Source organism: Aedes albopictus, chromosome 1, assembly GCF_035046485.1.
Source record: "Aedes albopictus strain Foshan chromosome 1, AalbF5, whole genome shotgun sequence".
In the NCBI taxonomy this organism is placed as follows: domain Eukaryota; kingdom Metazoa; phylum Arthropoda; class Insecta; order Diptera; family Culicidae; genus Aedes; species Aedes albopictus.
This window is the reverse complement of record NC_085136.1, coordinates 32,754,023-32,781,150: the sequence shown is the minus strand read 5'-3', so window position 1 is coordinate 32,781,150 and position 27,128 is coordinate 32,754,023. Positions and strand designations below refer to the sequence as shown.

The following is a 27,128-nucleotide window of genomic DNA, read 5'->3' as shown; positions in this document are numbered from 1 at the left end:
TTTTAAGTTTATTTGGCTGAGTGTATGGTGAAAAATCCTCAAACTGAGAAATACAAATAGAAAATGTGATGGAAAAAGTTTACATCAATTTTTCTCAATGTTTACGTTCTGGGGATAGATCCTTTTCAAATGTAACGCGAGTTATGTTGCATCAATCTACTCACGCAACAACGAACCTTGTCATCGTACCGCGATGCAACACGCGACGTGCTACAGGCACGCACACATGCAAGACATTCATTCATCACGCAAATCGACTGTCCAGTGCCGTCCAGTGCCCGTTCGCTGGGAAGTAGCGGTAGTGGTTGTACAATCGGCGTAGGCGTTTCCGAGAATTTTCCAACAAAGACGTGCGTAAAAACGGTAAAAACAGCACACAAAAGTCAAAACAAAAATAGAACCCTTGTTTTTCTTTTGCTCGGATGAAGACGTCTCAGTTTCAAAGTATTTAGTTTTGTTTGTATTAAACCGTCTTGTGTTTAATAAGTTTGATACGATAAGACACACTGTTGTTTGTGTTTCGGTGTTTTCAGGAAAAGCTCCTCGGCACAGCGCACGTAACTTTTTTTAGTCCGTCTTCTCTCGCGAAGCGAATCCGCAAGTCAGCAGCAGCAGCAGTAGTGTATCGGCAGCAGCGCACAGTAACGGATCGTTTACGGTGTGAAAAGTGATTTAGGAAGCGGAATAATTTGTGCGAGTGTCCCTTTCTCCGATTTTTTTACACACGCACCATGATGGTGGACCGACTGTGAATAATAAAGAACAAACAGTGAGTAGGTAGTGTTTTGGGTTTTTTTGCGCCCTTCTCGATCCAAGGGATCCGGCGCCAGAGCGAGCGGTTGTGTGAAGGGCAGTGATTAGAGGAAGATTTTCTACGTCGCGGAAATTAAATCGGGAGTGTGTCATAAATTTGGACAGGAAATTGTGAAGTTGCTCAGCGTTCCTTGACCAGCCATCGAGTCAGCAATAACCCATCATCCGCTGCATGCAGGTGATTATCTAAGAGGTAAGTCTCGGTTTTCTTGTGATTCTTCCTCGTTTGCTCTCGGAACCATGACAGTCAGGTTTGCGAATATTAATGTACACCATCGTAACGGTACTCTGGCTGATAACACCATCTCGCAGCAGGTCCACCTTCTTATAGCAGAATCGTGATGTAGGAAGAGGTTAGGCATCACACGCAGCAGGCCTAAGTCAGGTTTATGTAATCGATTTACACATTCGGTTCGGAACGGTAGACAAGGAGTTCCTTGGGGCAGGGCTGGTAGCGATAACCAATTGGAAATAAATTGGTCATTATTGTGAGATTAATAAAATAATTTATTGAATAATTATTATTGAAAATAATTATTCTGGTACAATTCAATACGTAACCAAAAATCAAAACATGTTTTTGTCAAGAACATTTTTTTCACGACATTCACAATTTCTCTAAGGATTTCTCCCATCAAAATCCTCCATAACATTTATAGGCAGTTTTTTTTTTAATTTAATTCTTCCTTCGATTTAACCCGTTCTTCGTTCTTGAACTTCTGGAAGTTTGTCGGAGTTTCTTTCTGGAGTTTCTCCCAAAATTCAGTCCAGGAATTCACCCTGGATTTGCTTCAAGAGTTTCTTCCGGGACTTCTGCGGGTTATTCCAAGGCAGGAGCTTTACAGAGGTTCTGCAGGGCTACTTTCCGGAATTCCTTCCAAAGGTCCTTCTGGAGAACCTAACAAAATTCTCCCAAAGTCTATTCTGGAATTTCTCTCGTTCGTTTTCTGGAAAAGTTTTCCAACAATTTTTCCCGGGATTTTATAGAAACTTCTGCAGAAGTTGTTCCAGGAACATCTTTCAGAGAATTGTTTGAGTTTATCTTGAAGTTTCTCATGAGAACGAACCAGCCAAGGGCTGGAAGTCTCTTAAATAAAGACAAATCAATCAATTGAAGTTTCTCGCCATTGTTTTGCTTAGTCCACATAAAAATTAGTCGCAAAAGCTTAAAGAGTTTGTCTTGGAATTTCCCTTATATTTCTGCTCAAGACTACGCCCTTAAGTTTTTCTAACGTGTCCCAGTTTCTCTCGGAATTTCTCGAAGTTTTTAGTTAAAGTTTGGATGTGTCTCATGGATTTTGGCAGGGATTCTAGAAAGAACACTGGAAGTAATCCTGGAAAAATCTCTAAAATAAATCTCAGGACGGTCATATCGGGAATAACTACGAGGATAATATAGGAAAACCCACTAAAAAAACGCTGGAAGACTTCCATGAGTAACATTATCAATAACTTTTATAGAAATCTCAAAAAGTAACTCTGAAAGAACTCTCGAAGAAACCTTGGGAGAATGTCTAGGGTTAAATAATGAAAAACTCTGAGAGATGAGATACCCTGGGAGCAACGCCGGAAGGAATCTCAAGTGGTACTCTGAAAGCAAAATCACGCAAGAGCCTTTGAAAAGCATCCCGACAGAAACAATAGATGAAAGCTCGCGTTACTTTTTGGAATTGATAATTGCCAAAGTTACAGAAGATTGATTATAACGGATTTTGGGAGAAAAATCGGCTCGGCTTTATTTTTTGCTACTGAGTAGACTATCGCGAATTTAGTGCGTTTCGGTGCTAGTCTAGGACTAGCGAAGAAAGTCCTTGGAGACGCGACAAGGCGAGTATCGTCAACAAAGTTTAAGTGTTTCTCCCGACATACTTCCAGGCATTTTTTTAAAAATACGTTCACGAAGCTCCCCGGAAATGGTTTCAGAATATCCTCCATGAATCTGGTAAGGGATTTTTTTCCAAATATTTTAGAATTCTACCAAGGGTTTTTTTTTCAGGCATTCCTCCCGGAATTTCTCCAGCAACTTCACCTAGAATTCCTTCAAGAATATTTCTGGGATTCTTTCAGATAACTCCAGGGATTTCAACAGGCATTAACCTATATCCGCCAGCGTCCTATTTATAGTACAGATGCCCCGAACACCCAGCGTCCTATAAATAGGACAGTCTTTTTGATGTGAATATCTGCAGAATTAGGAAAAAATAGAATTCTTTCTTCAGAGGTTATGTTCTCCACATCCATACTAGTGTTGAGTGTGTATGATTCAATCGATCACCCCTCGACATCGAGACAACTTTTATATTATTGTTAATACACCATGACCGTGTTGTCAATATGTTTATGTTTAATCTGAATGTAAATAAAGGAAAATCAATCGTCTGTGTACAGCTGTAGAGAACGCAAGTTGTTTTGCTATTTGTCCGTGTAGTAGATAAATCCAGCAATTAAAATAAATTATATTTTATGGTTACAAAATGGTTTTCCTTTTACTTAAGAAGAATCACAATAATCTAGTCATAATACAATGTAAGTAAGTCGAGGTTCTTTTAACGGTCCGCTCAGTCATTGAATGTTTGTTCGGTGTGAGTAAATCAGGTCGATTTCCCCTCTGTTTGTTGAGAGCCAATCACAGCATTTTCTACTTTCACCTCGATTGCTGCGTTGTCCAAGATTATAAAAGAGACACACTTCCAGAGTCTCATGCATTCTATCGACGACATTCGGAGCGAGCGCATCGGAGCAACGAAAGCCATCATCGACTCGAGCGATAGGACTCGACCCCTCTCGCACAGTAGACAGTCCCCACCTGCTGCTCTACTTGTGCAGCCGTCGCATCTCCTACTGCTTTATAAGCGGTGAGCGACCACGGAAGGCTTCATTCCATCGACGATATTCGGAGCGAGCGCATCGGAGCAACGAAAGCCAGCATCGACTCGAGCGATTGGACTCGAACCCCGCTCACAGTAGGCAGCATATTGTTCGTCGCTCTACGGGACTGATCATCGCGTCATCCATCCGGGCTCGGACCGACAAGCCAGTTGGTTCACTCTCAGATTCGTTGCTCGAATCCACGATGTCGAGCCAAGGATCCGACAACGTGTTAAGTTACGACAGTCCGTTCCGCAAAATTTCCTTTTTCGTCCCGCTGTAAAGTTGTCCGCTGTGTGGTGCTTCCAACAGGTTATGGGCCCAGGAGCGTGTTCCACAGCACGTATCGACCGGGAGAAGGATCGACCGCATAAGTCGCGGAGTCGCAGCTCGGGATCCTTGGGCGGATGGATTGGCTGCAAAACAATAAAGTGATGGCGTTTGCGCACTACACAGGAAAGCTGTATGGGTTGGACGTGTTGTGCAGGCGCAAGCGACGTGGATCGAAATGGCAATGAATAACAACATCAGCAAATTGGCTGGACGCATTTAACTTTTTTTTTTTTGATTTTGTTACGGGGCCTCTGGTAGAAGTAAGTGGTCGGGTAAAACATGATGCATAATTGGAACAAGGATTGAAGTAAGAATCAGAATGGAAGAGTTATTGTTTGTGTATGGATGTATTTGTGAAATGTGATAGGAGGTTATTTTAAGCAAATGATCATGACACAATTGCAAAGTAGTGAATAATTCAGGATGAATTTTTGAAGAAATGTGAAACTTGGAAGAACAAGTTATCAATTTTAGAGTAGAAATCAAGTGTACTATCTTTGATAGGTCTGTGTTTTTGAAATAAGATTGATGTTTAAGGGTTATCGACTTGAGAGGGGGTGTTGAGTGTGTATGATGCAACCGATCACCCCTCGACATCGAGACAACTTTTATATTGTTAATACACCATGACCGTGTTGTCAATATGTTTATGTTTAATCTGAATGTAAATAAAGGAAAATCAATCGTCTGTGTACAGCTGTAGAGAACGCAAGTTGTTTTGCTATTTGTCCGGTCCGCAAAATTTCCTTTTTCGTCCCGCTGTAAAGTTGTCCGCTGTGTGGTGCTTCCAACAACTAGGCCTGTCCAGCTTTTCAAAAATGTTCTCTGATTCTCAAGTCCACCTCCGTATTTTGATTGGCATCCTGAAAGAAGTAACTGGTCGAAATTTCAGCCAAATCCGTTGACATAAAGAGGTGCATCAAATAAATTTTGTGTTTTTCGACATTTTTCGAACTTCAAACAATCATAACTACACTAAACTTGTCAAAACTTAATTCTTTCGGCAGAAATTGAAAGATAAACTTGTTTGCTACAAGTTCTTCGAACAAAGCATGCCAATAAAAATGGATTAAACATGTGTAATTATCACATTTGTTATCAGAAAAACCTTAAAAAGTTGATTTTTTGATAAATTTTGTTCTGGAACACCCTAACATACGAAATATGTTAGATTTTTTAAAACGGCATCATATTCTCTGTGGTTATTTGCTTCTTTGACATCAATCCTGTAGGAGTTGAGCAAAAATTATTAAAATTCGTGAAAACCAAATGTGTCCTGAAAACTAGCTTTCCGGGGGCAATCATGCTTGGGCGCGCAGAAATTGGCATCACATCAGCATTGATATTGATGGCCAACACGCTTGTTTGTTGACACCCGCGATAAGGGGTAGCCAAGGTAAACTGCAAGGAAGCAAAGCTACTATGTTCAGTACAATTTTGCGCCAAAGCGTGATTGCCCCCGAAAAGCTAGTTTTTAGGACGAAATTGGCTTTCACGAATTTTAATAATTTTTGCTCAATTCCAACAGCATCATTGTCAAAGAAGCAAATACATAATCACAAAACATTAGGGAATACGATGCCGTTTTAAGGTGACTTGGTGCATCACAGAATTTTCATAGGAATCATTGACTTTTTAATTTTCAATGATTGTTTGCCTCGCGTTTTTGAAGTGATAAAAAACGGGAAATTTTGCAGTCACGCAGTAGAAAAAGTATCATCACACTCACCACGAGTGAGCATATGGGATGATACATTTTCATCCAAATTTGCGCTTAGGTAACTCAATTTTATCACTTTGAAATTTCGAGCGAGATTTCAATGATGCTGATGACGCACTACGCGTCGTTAAAATATTCAACTTAAGGACTGTATCGTTAATTATGAGTACACCTGAAAATTGCTGTATTTGCAAATGTTTCATTGATTTTGTAAATTAATTTCAATTACATTGTTTATTGACCATCAGAAAAGCCCATGGTTCCATTGTATATTTAAATTTTCGTGGATCTTGCCAGCTCTCGCACCTTCTTCTTGGTGTTCTTCATAAAGTTTTGGACAACCGTTCCGTCGATGGTTTTGCTTGGGTTGACCCAGTTTTTCTTGAACTTGATGGAGTCCTCTTTTGCCGTAGTTTTCCTTCGATTAAAACCAGTTACTTCTTGATGGGCCTTATTTGCGGGCAATTTGGAGGATTCATTTTTTTTTCCACAAATTGGATATTGTTTTCTTCATAAGATGAGTCAAAGGTCAAAGAAAGATTACCAGTCAAAGGTGTTACGCACATAGTGCAGGATGCCAAATCCGACTAAAATAATGTAGGACCTTTGTGCTTTCCGATGAGTGGCAGGATTAGTTTCTGGAGACATTCCTTCCAGTATGTTTCGACGTTCATACTTGGGACGATGAAGAAAGGTGACGATCTAATACCACTTTGACATATTGCTTGCCCAACCAACACATTTTCCAAATTTTTTCGCCAAAAATCGATATATCCGATTTCGAAATATCAGTGCCATGCTTCACAGTAATTGTATTGTAATTGTAGTTTATTAATTATCCGTAAACCTGTCAGTTATTAAAACTATAAATCAGGTCAAGGAAAAACAACTAGGACTGAGTAGGTACATTGGAAGATTGATCGAAAAGCTACAGTTTTCATTCGACCATGCAGTCGTAAAGAGATTTTACTGCACGTTTAAAAGCGTTGAATGTTGTTTGTTGCTTAAATTCCGGGGATAATTGGTTCCTGTGTTGTATCCCGTAGACCAACAGGCTCTTCTTTTCCGTCGTTGTGTGTGCCGGCAACCAAAAATTTCTTGCACGCTCCATCCGTTCGCGTTGAAGGTGTTGGAGAATGTATGGTGGAAGTGTTCCGTCCCAGGCTTGGCGAAAGAAGCAGTATACCCGGTGCCTATAGTTATCGGGAAGGTCATGCCCAAGTATTGCCTTGCGCACAGGAGCCGTAGTGTCGTACCGTCTCATCTTGAAAACGAATCTAACAGACGATTTAAAGCAACGATGTAGGGTAACGGTTGAATTTTGGACCCCTAGAGGACATTGGTTTGAATTTAATTCAAAATCAAACAGTTTCAGAGGGTATTTACATATAATGATGATGTTAGTATGTTCGTAAAAGCCTCCACTGTCCGTTAAAAATACCCACAAGGCCATTTATGGCTGAAAATTTTATGAAAATAACTGATTTTTGAAGCATCAGTTTTCACCGTTTTGGACACCCCAATATATTTTGGACCCTCTTCAGTATATATTTTGGACACCCGGTGTTTAAACTCGTTTGAAACTATTATGGAAGAATTTGCCGCTTAAATATGCTGGATCACATCCTAATTACTTGATTGACAAAGGCTGATTAGACGAACTTTGCGAATTCAATGCGCTAGAATGATAAACGTTTTTGTTTACATCTGCAAGTTTCCTCAGCATCGCAATCTCTTTTTATAAACATGACCGACACTTGCACGGATGACGAGATTGGCAAAAAATAATTAAATAAAAAGAAAATCGGGTTAAGTACGGTTCCTTTGAATTCCACTAAGAATTTGCATCCTTTGACAGATACGTATTTCGACCGCAACTGTAAGGTCGTCTTCAGTGTCTTGTACTTGACTCGACTCGAGTCAAGTACAAGACACTGAAGACGACCTTACAGTTGAGGTCGAAATACGTATCTGTCAAAGGATGCAAATTCTTAGTGGAATTCAAAGGAACCGTACTTAACCCGATTTTCTTTTTATTTACAGATATTCCCCTAACAAGCCCAGGTTAATCATCAAAAAATAATTTCAAGGCAAATAAGGATATTTCCAGTGAGGAAATGATTGCTGCCCGTGCAGAGCGATCTTATTTAGCGAATGATTCTAAAAATTTCCGTCATCTCATCATTAAACCTGTGTAAGTTGTGATAATAGGACACAGGGGGTCCAAAATATATGGGGGTCCAAATTATATTGGTTACCCTAGTCTCTCTTTCAGATCGCCCGTGAGACCTGGATAGTAGACAATGTCGCCGTAGGTGAAGACCGACACTACCACTGCTTGCACCAACTTCAGGCGCACCTGGGGCGACAGTACTGGCGTAAAACGGCGGAAAGTGCGTAGGGTGTTGTATGCTCTCATGGTAGTTTCGGTGACCTGCTCCGTCCATCGCAGATTGTTGTCCATCCCAAGTAACAATTCCATCGCTGATTGGTTTTGTTTGATTTTTATTAATGTTTTATTACAGCAATAATTAAAACTCACAGTTTTATGACTGCTTTTATGAAAACCATTGATAAAATGTTTTATAGTATACTTGAAGATATCCATAAAGACAGATTTTAAGAGTAAACAAAACTTTCCGATATGTAAACCTTCTGGCAATCATTATTACCGCAATAAAACTTAAAACTCTCAACAGATGGCGATCCGTTCGATTAGTAGCGACATCTGTTGGTGGAAAAGCAGAAACTACGACACTGCTAGGTTTATTGCGGTCATCATAAAAGTAAACTTGCTTTCGTTTTATTTTCGCTGATTATGGTCGTCGCCATATTGAAGAATTAGCTTACGTGAATTAAAAATATGTTATTTTGCTTAAATTAGCAATGAATTGGTAGTTTGCAACCATTTTCATAACATGCTCACATAAATAAACTCTCTCTGCTGAGTTTTCTTGTGATTCGGGATAGTTTTACTAAAATCCCTTCTGGATGGATTCAACCTCCATGGATTGACGCAAATCAACTCTATACTAAACGTAAACAGACGTTTGCTAGATCTTGCTCTGGTAAATGAAATCACGCTGGAAGCCCTGATAAAAAATATCATAAAAATACGATAAATTTTATTGTCACAACACCATTTTTTCGAAAAATATTCACCATTAAACGTATTGTAATTTACACGGCAAACTCACCATCACCCCTGTTGTTCTATACCATTCGGCGAATGGTAAATGGCACTTCTACAATAAAAAATGGTGGTCGTTATGTATCTTAACCATAAAATTTTGAGAAAATTTTCATACACTTTTTCGCGAAAAACAATAGAATGTATTGTGTTTTTATGAGACATTTTTAGGGCAATTTTCAAAAGAAAACAATATATCTTAATGTTTTTTCATTGTTCTAACAATACAAATACAATTAATTGAATGGCGTCAAATGAATCGTTGTTACAATAAAAATACAATAATATTTGTAAGCAGTTTTCGCTTTTGAAAATCCATAGAATTTATATTTCCTGCTAACATTTATATCCAGCATTTACGAGCACTAACGGCCGCCAGAACGATATGCACATTTTTTATGATAAGAATCAAACACTCTGATGTCTGTCTGGTATGTGTGGCTTGGCAGCTGTTGATAAGATCTATCATCAATCTTTTCAAATAACTGCCAAATATCACAAGTCAGACCTCAGGTCGAATCATCCATACCATAAATCGTTCACAATTCATGTGGCCATTAGTATCTGTAAATGCTGAAGAAAAATGTTACCGAGAAAAAAATGAATTCTTTGGCTTTTCAAAGGCGAAATCTGTTTACATAACAACAAATATTATTGCATGTTTATTTTAACATCGGTTCAATTGACCCCATTAAACAAATTGTATTTGTATTGTTATCAATGATAGTTTACTATTTACTAGATTCCTTTAATTTATTGGAAAACATTAGAAAAATCATTGTTCATCTTTTTCTTGTCGTAATGTCCTCATTGGCTAAAACCTGCTTTTCAGCTAGTTTTCTATAAGTACTTCCTCAGTTATTCATTGAGAGCTTCCTCTGCCAACACGGCTTAACGTCTGTCAGTCGTTGAAGTTTTAGCGAATAACATTCGATAACTGAAACATCTATACTGTACTCAAATTTATAACGAAAACTATAAAAAAATATGTCAAGTGATTTTGTATTTGATTATACAAACATGATCCAAGCAACAATAATATTTATTGTTATTTATTTGTTACGAATTGTTTTCAAGTGTAATTGAGAAATAATCTCTTTTTTAATAAAAAGTCCATGAGAACTTTGCAGGCACTTTTGCAACTATATAAAAACAACTTGAATTAATTTTTACTGATAGTAACTTTAAATTATTATAGAACTATTGAAAAACAGTCGAATCAGTTAGTCACTAATAAAGCTAATGTTCACTTATTGTACGAACTATATGGGCTTGATTTGTATTGTAAAAAGTAACAATATATCTACTATGAGTTTTATTGTGAACAATAAAACCAGTCATATGTTAATAATATTCACCATGTAGTGAATGGTAATTTTTTATCCGGGAGGCTATACATTGTCTGAGATTGTTGATCCCCTTTCCGCACTGGACACGAATCACCCTCCATTTGTAGTCGAACTGTCTCTTTCGGTACCCGAAGTTGATGTAGCGATTGATATTCCTGGCTTGGACTTTCGCAGAGCAAACTTTGCAGGTATAGTTGAAGCACTTCAGGACGTAGATTGGTCCATCATGGGTTCCGCTACTGACGTCGATGATGCAGTACAGTTGTTTTCCAATGAACTGTACAGTGTCATGCAAGAACATATACCGATACGCAGACCACCTCCGAAACCTCCATGGGGAAACGCATATCTGCGACGGTTAAAGCAAGTAAGGTCTAAAATGCTTCGCAGATACTGCAGGTATCGATGCCCGGAAAATAAGATCCAGTTCAACCGAGCCAGTAACAATTATCGAGTCTACAGCCGTTTCCTTTACAAACGATATACGCTACGAACACAGAGCAATCTGCGCAGGAATCCCCAGCAGTTCTGGAGTTTCGTCAACTCCAAATGTAAAGAACAAGGTTTACCTGTTGAGATGTTTTACGGAAATGTAGTCGGTAGCACTGCGAGAGAAAAATGTAATCTCTTTGCATCACATTTCCAAAGCGCGTTCAAGAACTTTGTCTCTTCTTCCGCTCAAATCGACCGTGCGTGTAGAAACACGTCAAGCAATGTTTGCTCTTTGAGTCAATTGCAAATCACGCCTGAGCAAGTTCAGACGGCAATATTGAAACTGAAGACGTCTTACACTAGCCCTGACGGAATTCCATCGTATGTTTTTAAGAAGTGTAGTGATATCCTGGTTCATCCATTGGTGTGGATATTTAACGCCTCATTACGGCAGAGCAAGTTTCCAACTGGCTGGAAGTCTTCCATAATGTTTCCAGTACACAAAAAGAATGACAAGCAGAATATTGAAAATTACCGCGGAATAACATCGTTGTGTGCGTGCTCGAAGATCTTTGAAATCGTGATGAATAATGTGTTGTTCACTTCTTGCAAACATTACATCTCTGTGGACCAACACGGATTCTATCCCAGAAGATCCACTTCCACAAATCTCGTTCAGTTCACCTCTTTTTGCCTGCGGCACATGGATTCCGGAATGCAGGTCGATACTGTATATACAGACTTGAAATCTGCCTTTGATCGCGTAGACCACGGGATATTGCTTGCACGGCTGAGGAAACTCGGTCTTTCTGACGATCTCGTTCGCTGGTTGAAATCATATCTAACAGATCGAAGGCTCGTCGTCAAAATCGGACTGGAAACATCGGAACCATTTTCGAACTTGTCTGGAGTTCCACAAGGCAGCAATTTGGGGCCATTACTGTTTTCCGTATTCCTTAATGATCTATCCAGCGTGCTTCCACCAGGAATACGTCTGTTTTTCGTAGACGACGTAAAGCTATACATGCTGATTCGCTGCCTCCAAGATTGTGCACAACTACAGCTGTCAGTTCAGTCCTTCGTGGAGTGGTGTACTACTAATTTACTGAGACTCACCTTCAAAAGTGCCAAGTTATATCCTTCCATCGCAAACGAACACCAATTACATATGCGTATGTCATCGCCGATCAACCACTAGCACGTGTGACTGAGGTACGTGATTTAGGCGTGATTCTGGACGCTGCGATCTCCTTCCGAACGCACTATAACGATATAATCTCCAGAGCAAACAGGCAGCTCGGGTTCATGTTCAGAATAGCCGACGAATTCCGTGACTTTCTATGTTTACGATCACTGTACTGTGCATTGGTCCGATCCATTCTTGAATCGAATGTTGTTGTATGGTGTCCGTATCAGTCCACCTGGATTTCTAGAATTGAAACGGTACAACGAAAATTTGTGAGATACGCCCTCCGTAACCTACCATGGCGGGACCGCATCAATCTCCCAAGCTACGAAGACCGCTCAAACAAAGTTTTGCTCAAACAGCTTCAAATTAGGCAAGGAATCATAATACACACGCTTTTTGTATCATATCTTTGCAGAAACGAAGAATTGACCTTCTCACCATACTAAAATTCAGCTCATTACTACAAATCTAGTACTTCACCGATCTGTCCTATTAGTGACGTCACCCAGTGGTTCTCAACTATATGTTTATTGGTTAGAGGTTAAAACAGTAATGAAAGGAATTTTCGTTACACCTAGCTTGACGGTTCAGTCCAGTGGTTGCTGTGATCCACAAAAGCTGTCTCCGATTTCTATGTTCAACAAAATGTATTTCGGCGCACACGTCTATGTGGAAGCGCTCATAGAACAATAAGCTGAGGAGTAGGATTTGTCCCAGTTGCGACGTTACACCAAAGAAGTCGTACTATTTTCAGAACATCACACAAAAGATTGAGACACCCGTCCTCCGCTACCAGCCCTGCCTTGAAGGGAGGTGACGTGATTCAATTTTGATGAACTCACTCGTTTCGGCGACCCGGGATCTGGAAAGGGATTAAGCTTATATTGCAGTCAGTCAGTCGTGGTCGTATGTGTGGGTATCGCTAATCTTCCGCGCTGATTAAATCTGTTCGATTATTGTTTGGCCCGTTCCGTTCCGGCTGCCATCAAAACAATCGGCAGCAGCGGCATTTGTGGCGGCGGCGTTGATAAGCTGCACTTTGCTTCGCATGTGCCCGTATGCCCCGCGAGTTCTGTTCCCGACCCGGTTCGTTCCAAAGGGCATATTTTTTCCATCGGCTAGCTTCAGCAGTTTGACGATGTCACGTTTTGTTATTTATTGGACGGTGGCGATTGCTGGACGGAGGAAAGGGGCAATGCGCAGCCAGGGATGGGAGCGGGATTCAAATGCCGTTTCATTGAATGAATGGACAACACTGCGTCGGATAGCAATTTATCAGTTAGCTTGCTGCTGCTCGCTAGATAGTCCTCGGGTTGCATGGTCCCGGTTTGTGGAGCTTCATCTTGTGAGGTGTGATGTGACAGAAAGATTGTGTCTCCATTTGTGGGAGTATTTGCGAGCTATTTTTAAAAGTGTTGTCGCGGTGTCGGTTGAGATGTAGGTAATTGGAAACGGTCGAAGAGCGATGGTTACCCTGATAAAAAGTATCATAAAAATACGATAAATTTTATTGTTACAACACCATTTTTTAGAAAAATATTCACCATTAAACGTATTGTAATTTACACGGCACACTCACCATCACCCCTATTGTTCTATACCATTCGGCGAATGGTAAATGGCATTTTTACAATAAAAAATGGTGGTCGTTATGTATCTTAACCATAAAATTTTGAGAAAATTTTCATACACTTTTTCGCGAAAAACAATAGAATATATTGTGTTTTTATGAGACATTTTTAGGGCAATTTTCAAAAGAAAACAATATATCTTAATGTTTTTTCATTGTTCTTACAATACAAATACAATTAATTGAATGGCGTCCAATGAATCGTTGTTACAATAAAAATACAATAATATTTGTTGTTATTTGTAAGCAGTTTTCGCTTTTGAAAATCCATAGAATTTATATTTCCCGCTAACATTTATATCCAGCATTTACGAGCACTAACGGCCGCCAGAATGATATGCACATTTTGATAAAGAGTCAAACACTCTGATGTCTGTCTGGTATGTGTTGTTTGGAAGCTGTTGATAAGATCTATCATCAATCTTTTCAAATAACTGCCAAATATCACAAGTCAGACCTCAGGTCGTATGATCCATACCATAAATCGTCCACAATTCATGTGGCCATTAGTATCTGTAAATGCTGAAGGAAAATGTTACCGAGAAATATGAATTCTTTGGTTTTTCAAAGGCGAAATCTGTTTACATAATGTCGTGACCACGGAAACCGAACAGCCAAATCTCAATCAAACGATGCGTAAAACACATCCATCTGATCCAAGATCAGCCAACAGAATGCCGCTTACCACTCAAGACAACAGAAAGCAGAACCTCCAACTCTCTTCGAACACACCAACACATCTCCCCTTTTTCATAACTTCCCTTGAAAACTCTCACGCGCACCATTCACAAGCGCAATGTTATGCACACATTCAAGGGGTCTTCTATGCTGATGATCATTATCATCATCGCTTGCTCGAAAACGGAGCGCTCTCAAAACATACCATCTAGGTAAACACACTCTAAATAAATTTAATTGTATTCCTCACCATATCTACTACACATAACAACAAATATTATTGCATGTTTATTTTAACATCGGTTCAATTGACCCCATTAAACAAATTGTATTTGTATTGTTATCAATGGTAGTTTACTATTTAATAGATTCCTTTAATTTATTGGAAAACATTAGAAAAATCATTGTTCATCTTTTCTTGCCGTAACATCCTCACTTGGCTAAACCTGCTTCAGCTAGTTTTCTATAAGTACTTCCTCAGTTATTCAGCTTCCTCTGCCAACACGGCTTGACGTCTGTCAGTCGTTGAAGTTTTAGCGAATAACATTCGATAACCGAAACATCTACTGTACTCAAATTTAAATCGAAAACTATAAAAAATATGTCAAGTTATTTTGTATTTGATTATACAAACATGATCCAAGCAACAATAATATTTATGGTTATTTATTTGTTACGAATTGTTTTTGAGTGTAATTGAGAAATAAACTCTTTTTTAATAAAAAGTCCATGAGAACTTTGCAGTCACTTTTGCAACTATTTAAAAATAACTTAAATTAATTTTTACTGATAGTAACTTTAAATTATTATAGAACTATTGAAAAACAATCGAATCAATTAGTCACTAATAAAGCTAATGTTCACTTATTGTACGAACTATATGGGCTTAATTTCTATTGTAAAAAGTAAAAATATATCTACAATATGTTTTATTGTGAACAATAAAACCAGTCATATGTTAATAATATTTACCATGTAATGAATGGTAATTTTTTATCCGGGTAGCACTTGGCGTCGCTTCAATGGGCTGTTTATTGGAGATTTGCAATAAATTCGTGGGGATGCTTTTAAAGAGGGAAAATCGAATAAGGTTAAAATTTGCTTCGTCATATGCGCCAATTCACGTCACATCAGACGGAAAACAGCTCACCATACAAAAATCATTCTCACTACTTTCAATCTAGTACTTCACCGATTGCTTCCATTATTTTGAAACTGTTAGGGCCCGTACATAAACGTACATAGACCAAAAAAGGGGGAGGGGGTTCTGACCAAAGGCTAATGGTTTGTACAAACTTTACTATTTTGAGAATCCAACCCTTTTAAAAGCCCCTATCAGCATCAATCAACCTTCAGAAGCAGCTTCGTCGTATTTGTCCTACCGCTAGGTACTCGTATTCGAATACGACCGCGCAAAAATCACGCTGAACTCGTGCTCGAACGACCTTGTTGTCTCGTTGTCCTGTACATACTCTGTTTTCTATGCTAATCGACGAGCACGCGCACCGCGTCTGTAGAACAAAATCCATGCTCATACGGCCTACTATGTTGTTTGTTATTGAGAATCACAAGTCGATCTCAGAATCACCTGTGCTGCTTCGATCGTAGGTTACTACGAAGTCTACGTTGACTGCGATCATTTTTCTTCGCAAAATTTAATTTCTTATCAAATGTTGTTGGTCATCCTGGTGAAATTTCCCTTTTCTCCTACATTTCAGATAAAACTCGAGCAAACGACAGCAGACTGTCCAAAGTCCACGTCTAAAAACGAAGCCAAACCATAGCTTCGTTGACGACCAAGATCCGCGAAGATGGTCGTTAGGCAGGGCCAATGAACGGCGACAGCACCGATCGTGCGGCGATCACTCGGCGACATTCCGCAGTGCGAAACTACCGCTGTTGTCTCCATCGCGATGTAAACAGAAGATAAACGAACGGATAACGACGACCGAGTGATCTAAACAAAAGTCTACATCTCGCACGAACACACAGCTCCGCGTGGTGTGTAGAGATATAAGGAACTGAAGAAAAACAAGACCTTTTCGTACGAGCACCAACGCAATCGAAAACGAAAACACAGTATACGCGCCGGTTCGGAAAGGTTTCGCTTTTTCGGGGTCAAGTCGTGCGAAACTACGACGAGATGAAAACAGTGTTTAAATCGGTTGGTTGATTGCGTTGAGGGAAAGGGAAAATCGAGTGTTTTTGTTTTTATCGGACCGACCGCAGTAGGTTGGAAGGAAAACTCAGGGTGACGTCAATCGCAGTAAGCGGAGTGATAAATTATCGGTGATGTGAAAAACTTGAGGAAGAACGTGGGACCGAACAAAAAAAAATCAATCGGGAAGTGTTTCTGGCCTACTGAGGTGTGCGTGCGCGAGATAAGAATGATAAGACGGAAAAAGGCGCCGTAGGTGAGATTATTTCGTGTTCATTTTCTGTGGAAGAAAACGAGCTAGCCGCGAAGTACGTGAGATTAGAGGAACATCGTCGTGGTGGTGACCGGTGTGGATGGCCAACAATTTGAAGAGTCTGTTCGGAGGAAGTGGTGGCACCAGTGCTGCCGAGGCATCAGGCATGGCTATCGTCGTGGGAACCAGCGTCGGCTCATCCAGTCAGCAGGATAAGCCACCGCCGAAGCAGCCGGCCGTAGAATGTGAGTGTGACATCGTTTTCGAGTGTGATTAACGCCTTGTCTCTTTCAGCGAGTGTTGATTGTTTGATTATGATAGTGGTGACGACGAGTTAGAGCCGAGGAGAGCTGATCAAACACGGCAAGTGGGCGGCCGCGCTATAAATAGGGGCTTAGAGCGCGCACAGCAGCACCGCTTGAGGCAGTTTGTTGCCATTGGAAGACATGTTTGCTGTGCGCGGTGGTTGGTAGCTGGCGATGGGCTCAACCGGTTGTTTACAGTTGGAATCAGCACAGCAAATATCTGACGGCAAATAGTGCGAGTAATCTTTTCAATTTCAGCAACAGGATTGTTTTACAATGGAGACACTCGAGAAAATTGTTAAGGAGTTAAATAACGGAATTTCATCTTGGAACTTCTCCTGAATAAGTTGCATCATCATGCTAGAAAAGTTAGGATGCCTGGAGATTGTACAAAAATATCTGTTAAATGAGCACATATCAACAAAACAACAATTTGTAGCAATGCTGCATTTAATACATCGAACGTCAAACATCGCCATGCACTTTGAACAGTGTAATTGATGCAGGCTTGTTTACCAACCATTTATAATATTTGAGCGCTAGCGAAAACAACATTCACCGGGGAATGCAAAACGACATGTCTAAGCAATCTAGACAAGATGCACCTGAGGTCAGATCAGTAGTAGTGGATGCAATTCGCTTGTTACATGATGAATAGTAACATGCTAGAAATGGAATTTTCCGATGCAGCTAGATGAAAAAGAAGATCACATATATTAAGCTTCTATAGAGGCTCCCCTAACTTCACTGGATTGATCTCAAGAAGATTTCAAAGACGCAAAGGAAATCGCAGTTATAAAAAGAGAACCTCCATCCCGAAGCACACGCCAGGTTTCAACCCTACAATGGAACATTAACGGACATCTAGCCTATCGTTCCCTCAGAATTAATAACGACTTGCATAACCAATTCTGAGGGAGGAGAGTAATCGAAGCTACCAATCGATAAGTTATGGTTAAAAAGAGTGAAGATAACAGCCTCCCGTTAAAACCATTCTGTAGAGAATGGGGCTCTATTCTTGTCAGCACTGCCAACGAGCACAGGCATTCTGATTCTGAACGATGTTCCAAATACCTTTGGGTGGATGAATTGCAGAAACAAGGATAAAATATCCAGCTCTCCGTTGCACCACTAGAATAGGATCCATCAGGTTCTCCAAAAAATCCCCGAACCTAAACTGTACAACGGTGACGTGAACGGTGAACATCGAGCATGGAGAAGCGGGTATCAAATCTCCGGAGCTCTATTCTTGACAGCACTGTCAACAAGCATGGGCTTTCGATCCTGAATGACGGTTTAAATACCTTTGGGCGGATGAATTTCAGAAACAAGGACAAAATATTCCTCTAACCGTTGCACCACTACACCTGTCAAAAGGATAGACCAGGCTCTCCTAAAAATACCCGAACCTAGACTGTACCTCGGTGACATCAACGGTGGTCATCGAGCATGGGGGAGTGGGGTATCAAATCTCCGGGGCTCTATTTTTGCCAGCACTGACAATAAGCATGGACTTTTGATCTTGAATGACGGTTCAAATACCTTTGGACGGATGAATTGCAGAAACTAGTACAAAATATCCCGTTATCCATTGCGCCACTATACCTGACGAACGGAGAGCTGCCAGATCTGAAGAAAACGATCGACTAGGTTCTCCAAAAATACCCGAACCTAGACTGTACCTCGGTGACATCAACGGTGATCATCGAGCATGGGGGAGTCGGATATCAAATCTCCGGGGCTCTATTCTTGTCAGCACTGCCCATAAGCATGGGCTTCCAAGTATCTTTGGGCGGATGAATTGCAGAAACAAGGACAAAATATCCCGCTATCGGTTGTGTCACTATACCTGTCAAATGGAAGCTGCTGAAACTGAAGGAAAGGATCGACTAGGTTCTCCAAAAGATTCTCGAAACTAGACTGATCATTGGTGACTTCAACGGTCACTATCGAGTATGGGGAAGCTGAGCATTAAATCTCCGGAGCTCTATTCTTGTCAGCACTGCCAATAAACATGGGCTTTAGATCATGAATGACGGTTCAAATATCTTTGGACGGATACTATCGAGCATACGAAAGCTAGGCATTAAATCTCCGGGGCTTTATTTTTGACAGCACTACTAACAAGCATGGGCTTGCGATCCTAAATAACGGTTCATATACATTTGCACAGATGAATTGCAGAAACAAGGACAAAATATCCCGCTATAGGTTGCGTCACTATACCTGCCAAACGGAGAGCTGCAAGATCTGAAGAAAAGGATCGACTTGGTTCTCCAAAAATACCCGAACCTAGACTATACCTCGGTGACTTCAACGGTGATCATCGAGCATAGGGGAGTCGGGAATCAAATCTCCGGGGCTCTATTCTTGTCAGCACTGCCAATAAACATGGGCTTTGGATCCTGAAGGACGGTTCAAATTCCTTGAGGTGGATGAATTACAGAAACAAGGACAAAATATTCCGCGATTCGTTGCGCCACTATACTGGTCAAACGGAGAACTGCCTGATATGAAGAATAGGATCGATCAGGTTCTCCCAAAAATTCCCGAACCTAGACTGTACCTCATCGAGCATGAGGACGTCGGCACATAATGTCGGGCATCAAATCTCCGAGGCTCTATTCTTGTCAGCACTGCCCAAAAGCAAAGGCTTTGGATCATGAATGAAGGAAGGTTCAAACACCTTTGGATGGAAGAATTGCAGAAACAAGGGCAAACTATTCCGTTATCTTGTCAAACAGAGAGCTGCCGGATCTGAAGAAAAGGATCGACCAGGTTCTCCAAAAATACCCGAACCTAGACTGTACCTTGGTGACATGAACGATGATGATCGAGCATGGGGAAGTCAGGCATCAAATCTTTGGGGCTCTATTCTAGAACAACTAACAAGCATGAGCTTTCGTTCCTGAATGACGGTTCAAATATATCTGGACGGATGAATTGCAGAAACAAGGACAAACTATCCCGCTAACCGTTGCGCCACTATTCCTGTCAAACGAAAAGCTGCCAGATCTGAAGAAAAGGATCGACTAGGTGCTCCAAAAATACCCGAACCTAGACTGTACCTCGGTGACATCAACGGTGATCGTCGAGCATAGGGAAGTCGAACATCAAATCTCCGGAGCTCTATTCTTGTCAGCACTGCCAATAAACGTGGGATTTAGATCCTGAATGATGGTTCAAATTTCGTTGGACGGATACTATCGAGCTTGCGAAAGCCAGGCATTAAATCTCCGAGGCTCTATTTTTGTCAGCACTGCTAACAAGCATGGGCTTTCGATCCTGAATGACGGTTCAAATATCTTTGGGAGGATGAATCACCGACGAACCGACGTGACAGCTAGAACAAATAAATTCAAATTTGTTGTCCGCGACGCCATGATGAAAAATAGCCGAACACTATCGCCACCTCTATAACGGCTCGCGATGATTTGATAGCTCGACACCAAACCCCCGTGTGTTCATATAGGAAACGGTTCACGTCTGCGCTGATTTGACAAAAGCGATCGCTCGCTTCGCTGATCGACCGTTAAATTAGGGGGGGACAGTTTTGGGTCGCCACTGTCACGTCGGTTCGTCGGTGGATGAATTGCAGAAACAAGGACAAAATATCCCGCTATCGCTTGTGCCAATGTCAAATCGAAAAGCTGCCAGACTTGGAGAAAAGGATCATCTAGGTTCTCCAAAAATGCCTGGATAGACGTCAACGATCACTACAAGCATGCGGAAGCCGGGCATCAAATCTCGGGGTTCTATGGTTGTCAGCACTGCGCCCACAAGCATGGGTTTTCGATCTTGAATGACGATTCTATTGCTTTTGACGGATGAATTGCAGAAACAAGGACAAAATATCCCGAGTGACAAGTTGTTTGATCTAAAGAAAATTCAGGTTATTCTAGTGATTCCCGAAACCAGACTGACCTCAGGAAGGTCAACGAACACTACCGAGCATGCAAAAGCCGGGCATCAAATCTCCAGGGCTATATTCTTGTCAACACTGCCCACAAGATTGAACTTTCGAACCTGAATGGCGATTCAATACTTTAGGATGAGTGAATTGCAGAAACAAAGAAAAAAGCCCTGAGAAGCCTAAAGCGACTGCTAGCTGAACATTTACATTGAAAGCAAACTGCGGAGAAGTGGTACATGGCCCAAAACAATTACCAGCAGATTGGAGTGATGCCAAGCCAAAGTACCGTCAGGAGAATTCATCTGCGAGAAAGATTCTGATCTTTTTGGGCCAGAAAGCAGCCCAACAGGATACTAAAGCAGAAGCTAGTGACCAAAACACGTGCCCGGAAGTTGTAAGACGAGGTTCTGACAAAGTACGAACGATGCATTTTCTGGGAGGATGAAACGTACATGGAATGGACTAAGGTCAGCTTTCCGGACAAAAGATCTTTAAAGCCACAGGTCGGGGTGATGTCTCTAGCAAGCTTGAATTTGTTTTACCGATGAGTTTGCAAGAAAACTGCTGATTTGGCAAGGTATTCGCAGCTGTGGACAAAAAACTGAGGTTTTCGTGACAAACAAGACCCAGGAATCCAAAAGGAGTGCCTGAAAAACTGTGTTCTTTTCGTTCATTATAGCTCACAATGGACCTATAAAGTTTTGGCCTTATTTGACAAGCTGCCACTAGAGTGGAGAATTGCTACAGTGGTATCGAGGCAATTGCCCTCAGCTCCTCCCCATTGAGAAATTTTGGTCAACGCTGTGATTAGAATGAACTTGACCAAGGCCTGCATCAGAGCCTGAATGCCCAGTGCCATGCAGCAGTTGGCCGATTAGGGTGTAACGGGTCACTGATGAAAATTTATCAGACACAGATACTAGGTACCTTAACTGCTCTTTCCAAGTTGTCATAGGCAGCCATCTCTTCAAACCCATCCCAGAGGAAACTGGGAGTACCCCAGGGCTCGGTAATTGCAGTAATCCTGTTCTTAGTAGCAGCGAATAGTGTTTCAGGGTCTTGACAGCAGGTGTATTCATCTTAGAGATTACAGTGAACCGAACTCCCTCCTTTCGTAACCACTTTGATAAGATCAAAGGCCGATGCAAGGTCTGATTGAACCTGTTGAGAACGATAACTTGATGACGCTCGCGTAGTGATCGACAGTCACGTCTACGAGTAGTCGATACTATTATTAACTGGGTCAAAATGACCTGCCGGGTGACAGAAGGGTTGCTGAATACTCTGGGCACAGTTTATAATATCTGCGTTATTACCGACATCACCTGTTCTGGCAGCATGTGCCGAGGAAGTTACACTGCCAATCCAGCTTAGTTTAATCCTTAAAATCGACTCCAGAGCCGTTGGATATCTACAAAACACACCGTTGGCTAGACTTAACCGGATCGGCCCTACAAGCTGGACTGCGGAGATGTTGACGTTACTATTATGAACAGGCACGCAAACCGTAGCTTTGCAAAAACGACTTGCGTGACGGCTCTAAAAAAGACGGCCTGGTTGGCATCGGCTTGCACAGCCAAGACTACAATAATTTCCGCTAACTAGGAAGCCTTTACGCTGTGTTTTCAGTCAAGGTGGCGGCAGCCTTAATTTCTACTCAACTTGTTATGAGAGTGTCCTGAATAACTTACGCAATACTTTCTCTACCATCTCCCTCTATTGCAGACTCGTCTATTGTCAATACACCAAAGACTGTACCGTCGTCACTAGGTAACAGCATTAGTAATAGTGGTAGTAGTAGTAGCAGTAGCGGTAGCCCCACAATCACAATCCCCGACCCGCACCAACGACTCAACAATCGAGATGTAGTCATCACCAGTCTGGTTGCGGGAGCAATCGCCGGTGCACTGGCCAAAACTACGATCGCGCCCCTCGATCGGACGAAGATCAACTTCCAGATCAAGTAGGTTCACTTCGCTAAGATTTACAGAATTACGAGTCCTAACCCACCCCGTTCCAAACATTCCAGCAAAGACATCCCCTACTCGTTCCGGGCGGCGTTGGCATTTCTGCGCAACACGTACACCAAGGAGGGCTTCGTGGCCCTCTGGCGGGGTAACTCGGCCACGATGGCCCGCATCATTCCCTACTCGGCGATCCAGTTCACGGCGCACGAACAGTGGAAGAAGCTGCTGCAGGTCGACCGACACGAAGAGTGAGTCCTCGGAAGTTTTTCCAACAAGAACCTCCCTTTCTTAATCACAGTTCTTTCGCAGCACCAAAGTGCGCCGGTTCCTGGCGGGATCGTTGGCGGGCATCACGTCGCAGTCGATGACCTACCCGCTGGATCTGGCGCGGGCGCGGATGGCCGTGACGGACAAGTACTCCGGCTACCGGACGCTGCGGGAGGTGTTCGTCAAGATTTGGCAGTGCGAGGGACCCCGGACGCTGTACCGGGGCTACTGGGCGACCATCCTGGGGGTCATCCCGTACGCCGGGATGTCCTTCTTCACGTACGATACTCTTAAGAAGGAGTATTTCAGTAAGTACTTGGCGGGTGTGACGTACTTTGACTGATTAGATTTGGGGTGATTCAGACGCTGAAAAGTTTTCTTAAACTCTGCTAAGACGCTTCCTTGGCTTCTACTAAAAACCTCCTTGGCTTCTGCTGAAAAGCCTCCTTACCTTCTGCTGAGAAGCCTCCTTGGCTTTTGCTGACAATCCTCCTTGGATTTTTCTGAGAAGCCTCCTTGGCTTCTGCTGAGAAGCCTCCTGAGCTTCTGCTGAGAGGCCTACTTGGCTTCTGCTGGGAAGCCTCCTTGGCTTCCGTTGAGGAGTCTCTTCGGCTTCTGCTCGGAAGCCTCCTTAGCGTCTGTTGAGAAGCCTCCTTAGCTTTTGCTGAGAAGCCTCCTTGGCTTTTGCTGAGAAGCCTCCTTAGCTTTTGCTGAGAAGCCTCCTGGCTTCCGCTGAGAAGTCTCTTCGGCTTCTGCTGGGAAGCCTCCTTTGCTTCTGCCGAGAAGCCTCCTTGGCTTCTGCTGAAAAGCCTCCTTGGCTTCTGCTTAAAAGCCTTCTTGGCTTCTACCGAGAACCTCCTTGGCTTATGCTGAGAAGCCTCCTTACTTCTGCTGAGAAGCCTCCTAATTGGCTTCTGCTGAGAAGCCTCCTTCGCTTCTGTTGAGAAGTCTCCTTCGCTTCTGCTGCGAAGCCTTCTTGGCTTCTGCTGAGACGCCTCCTTGACTTCTGCTGGGAAGCCTCCTTAGCTTTTGCTGAAAAGTTTCCTTAGCTTTTACTGAAAACCCTCCTTGGATTCTGCTGATAAGCATCTTTGGCTTCTGCTTGGACGCCTCCTTGGCTTCTGCTGAAAAGCCTCCTTGACTTCTACTGAAAATTCCCCTAGGCTTCTGCTGAGAAACCTCTTTGGCTTCTGTTGAGAAGCCCCTTTGCTTCTGCTGAGAAACCTCCCTGGCTATAGCTCAGAATTCTCCTTAGCTTTTACTGAGAAGCCTCCTTGGCTTCTATCGAGAACCTCTTTGGCTTCTGCTGTGAAGTTTCCTTGGCTTCTGATGAAAAGCCTCATTGGATTCTGCTGAGAAGCTTCCTTGGCTTCAGCTGAGACGCCTCCTTTGCATCTGTTGAGAAGCCTCCTCCGCTTCTGTTGAGAAGCCTCCTTCGTTTCTGCTGAGAAGCCTCCTGACTTCTGCTGAGAAACCTCTTTGGCTTCTGTTGAGAAGCCCCTTGGCTTCTGCTGAGATGCCTCCTTGACTTCTGCTCAGGGAGACTCCTTAGCTTCTGCTAAGAACACTCCCCGTTTGCTTTTTTTAAAATGTTTATAGATAATATCTCATTACCCCAAACTCCAAAACCATCTTCTTCCTATCTCCCAAGTACTCACCGGTGACACCACCCCAAACACTGTGATATCGTTGGTGTTCGGTGCGACGGCCGGCATCGTCGGACAATCGTCGAGTTACCCGCTGGACATCGTTCGACGGCGGATGCAAACCACGGGCGTAACGGCTAACTGTGCCGATCGGTATCTGACAATCGGGACTACACTAAGTAAAATTTACAGGTTAGTTTCACGAGAATGTTTTGTCCATCTGTAACAAAAGCGCTGATTTGATTTCTCGCCTTTTCCACCAAAAACAGGGAGGAGGGTATCATCGGGGGTTTCTACAAGGGACTGAGCATGAACTGGATCAAGGGTCCCATCGCCGTCGGGATCAGCTTTGCGACGTACGATCACATCAAGTACTTCCTGCGGGAGTTGATCCATCTGCGGGATCCGGTGCGGTAAAGAAGGCGCAAAACGGAAAACACAAGTACACACACAGAGTGCACAAACAATAGCAAAGCGGACACGCGTTCGAATCTTGTTGAATCTGGTTGTCGCTAGTGGCATTTTTTTCGGTTAGGTTTTAGGAAGGTTTTGTGTTTGTGCAGAGTGGCTGTTTGTCTGATGGTTAGAATGAGTGTGATGTCTGTGATTGGGATGCAGCGTGAGGTGAGCTCATTCACCGTTTGTTTGGATTGTGTGTGGCTTTTTGTTTTGAATCGGTGTCAATCATTTAACAAAGAAGAAAAGAAAACAGGTGCAATTAGATCGAGAAAAGTTTATATACAAAGAGGAAAAAGTCGATCGTAGTATATATTTCGTCCTAGATTTCGTCATAAAACACAAGTGCATTGCTTATACTCAGAGCACTAATATACACGAAAACCGTTCGCGAAAGCACTCAAATTTTTAAGCTAACTTTATGTTTTAGAACAAAAAAAAAAGTAAACAGGTTAAGCAACCCTAAAACTACACACCGGACTTTGTGTTGATATTTGAAACCACCAAAAACTATTCTTGAGCAACGATTGTGAGACTAATGTCCAAAAAGAAAAAAAACATACTAAATCGGGATTCAGTTCAACTGTAAACCAAACACTACTAAGTCATAATGGCGGTCTGATGAAATGACAATAACTTTCACTAGTATCGACGAACCTTCGCCAAACTATTTACCCTATTGTTTATTGCGGTCTTGCAACGTGCCATTCTTCGTTTTTTTACATGTTTACTTTCCTCTTTAATTGGGTCTTCTCGCTTCAGCTGAGGGAGGGTTCGTGTTATGTAGCTTAGGTTTTGTGTATAAAGTTAGAAAAGCTAAACATAAGAACTAGTTTGTCTTAAGATAGCGAACGTTTTTCTTCGTGGGAGATGCTTGTCCGTACTGTTCCGGGTAAATTATAATTCCTGTTGTCGGCATTCATGTTTGAACCCTCAGTGCTTTACTTTGTTGACTGTTTTCTGAAAACGGTATATTGTAGTCATTCATTAGGCGTCCATCAAGTATATTCTCCCCGAAAAAAAAAGTCTTGTTAATAAATTTTCAAGAAGTTTGAAGGTGAGTTTTATGTTGTTAAGAAAGAAATATTCCTGAAGAAACTAGAGTATTGTCTGCTGAAGTCTCAGCGTTCAATTAGCTGAATACAGTTGGTAGTGATGAGGTTACTCCCTTCGCAAGAATTTGATGGGCTAGGCCTCCGCTGAGGAGCAACAATCTCAACCAGGGCCTGTTGAATCGTCGGAAGTCGATGTTAGCGGCCAATCATTGACGGCAGAAGTTCAGGCGGACTAGCGGAAGCTTCTCTGGTCGTTTCGGACACGGAACAAACGTTCGGTTACGCGGAAATAATATCAAAAGGTAACTTTATTAAATAACTCGTCTTGGTCGGAAAACACGTTTTACGATTATGATGATGCAATCGATATCTGTCAATGTTGTTGGCGGGGTGCCAAGGTGCGTACTCACGCAAGGTACGGCTACGGTTGTTTGTAGCAGGGTTTGTGTAAAAGAGGTGAGGAGCGAGCAGTGCACCCGTCCGACACTCCCCCTCAATGCGATGTCCTCACTGATCTTCGCCAAGTCCTAGCATCTTGCGGAAGGTCTGATGCTTCTGTGGACCGAGCGGCTTTGTAAAGATGTCTGCCAGCATTTGATCCGTTGGGCAATACTCCAACACGACTTGCCCCTTAACGCACAAATCTTGCACGAAATGCTCGCGAGTGTTGATATGCTTTGAACGCCTGTTGCTCCTCTCGGTTTTAACGAAAGCAAGACAACCCTGGTTGTCCTCCCTAACCACGGTCGGTCGGTCCTGCGTTTCGCCAAGGTCGATCAGCAACTGTCGAAGCCATATTGTTTCTTGGCATGCCTCGCTGAGGGCATAATACTCGGCTTCCATAGATGACAACGTTACACTTGATTGGCGGCGGCTGGTCCAGGAAATTACGCCACCACCGTACGC

General features: G+C 42.2%; 1 protein-coding gene across 1 annotated transcript; it reads left to right on the top strand.

Annotated features, from left to right (window-relative positions):
* Positions 1-353: 353 nt before the first annotated feature.
* LOC109428481 (mitochondrial coenzyme A transporter SLC25A42) lies at positions 354-26,223 on the top strand. The gene is made up of 7 exons (XM_019704256.4): positions 354-1,006; positions 15,921-16,858; positions 22,557-22,794; positions 22,861-23,046; positions 23,108-23,373; positions 24,717-24,903; positions 24,981-26,223. The coding sequence occupies exons 2-7, from the start codon at positions 16,714-16,716 to the stop codon at positions 25,126-25,128; spliced, it is 1,170 nt and encodes a 389-aa protein (XP_019559801.2). The 5' UTR covers positions 354-1,006; positions 15,921-16,713; the 3' UTR covers positions 25,129-26,223.
* The last annotated feature ends 905 nt before the right edge of the window (positions 26,224-27,128 follow it).

Excerpts from the sequence above, each read along its gene's own strand:
- LOC109428481 (XM_019704256.4), top strand. The coding sequence starts at position 16,714 with ATGGCCAACAATTTGAAGAGTCTGTTCGGAGGAAGTGGTGGCACCAGT. Across the intron at positions 23,047-23,107 it reads CAGGTCGACCGACACGAAGA|CACCAAAGTGCGCCGGTTCC; the intron begins GTGAGTCCTCGG and ends GTTCTTTCGCAG. Across the intron at positions 24,904-24,980 it reads ACACTAAGTAAAATTTACAG|GGAGGAGGGTATCATCGGGG; the intron begins GTTAGTTTCACG and ends CACCAAAAACAG.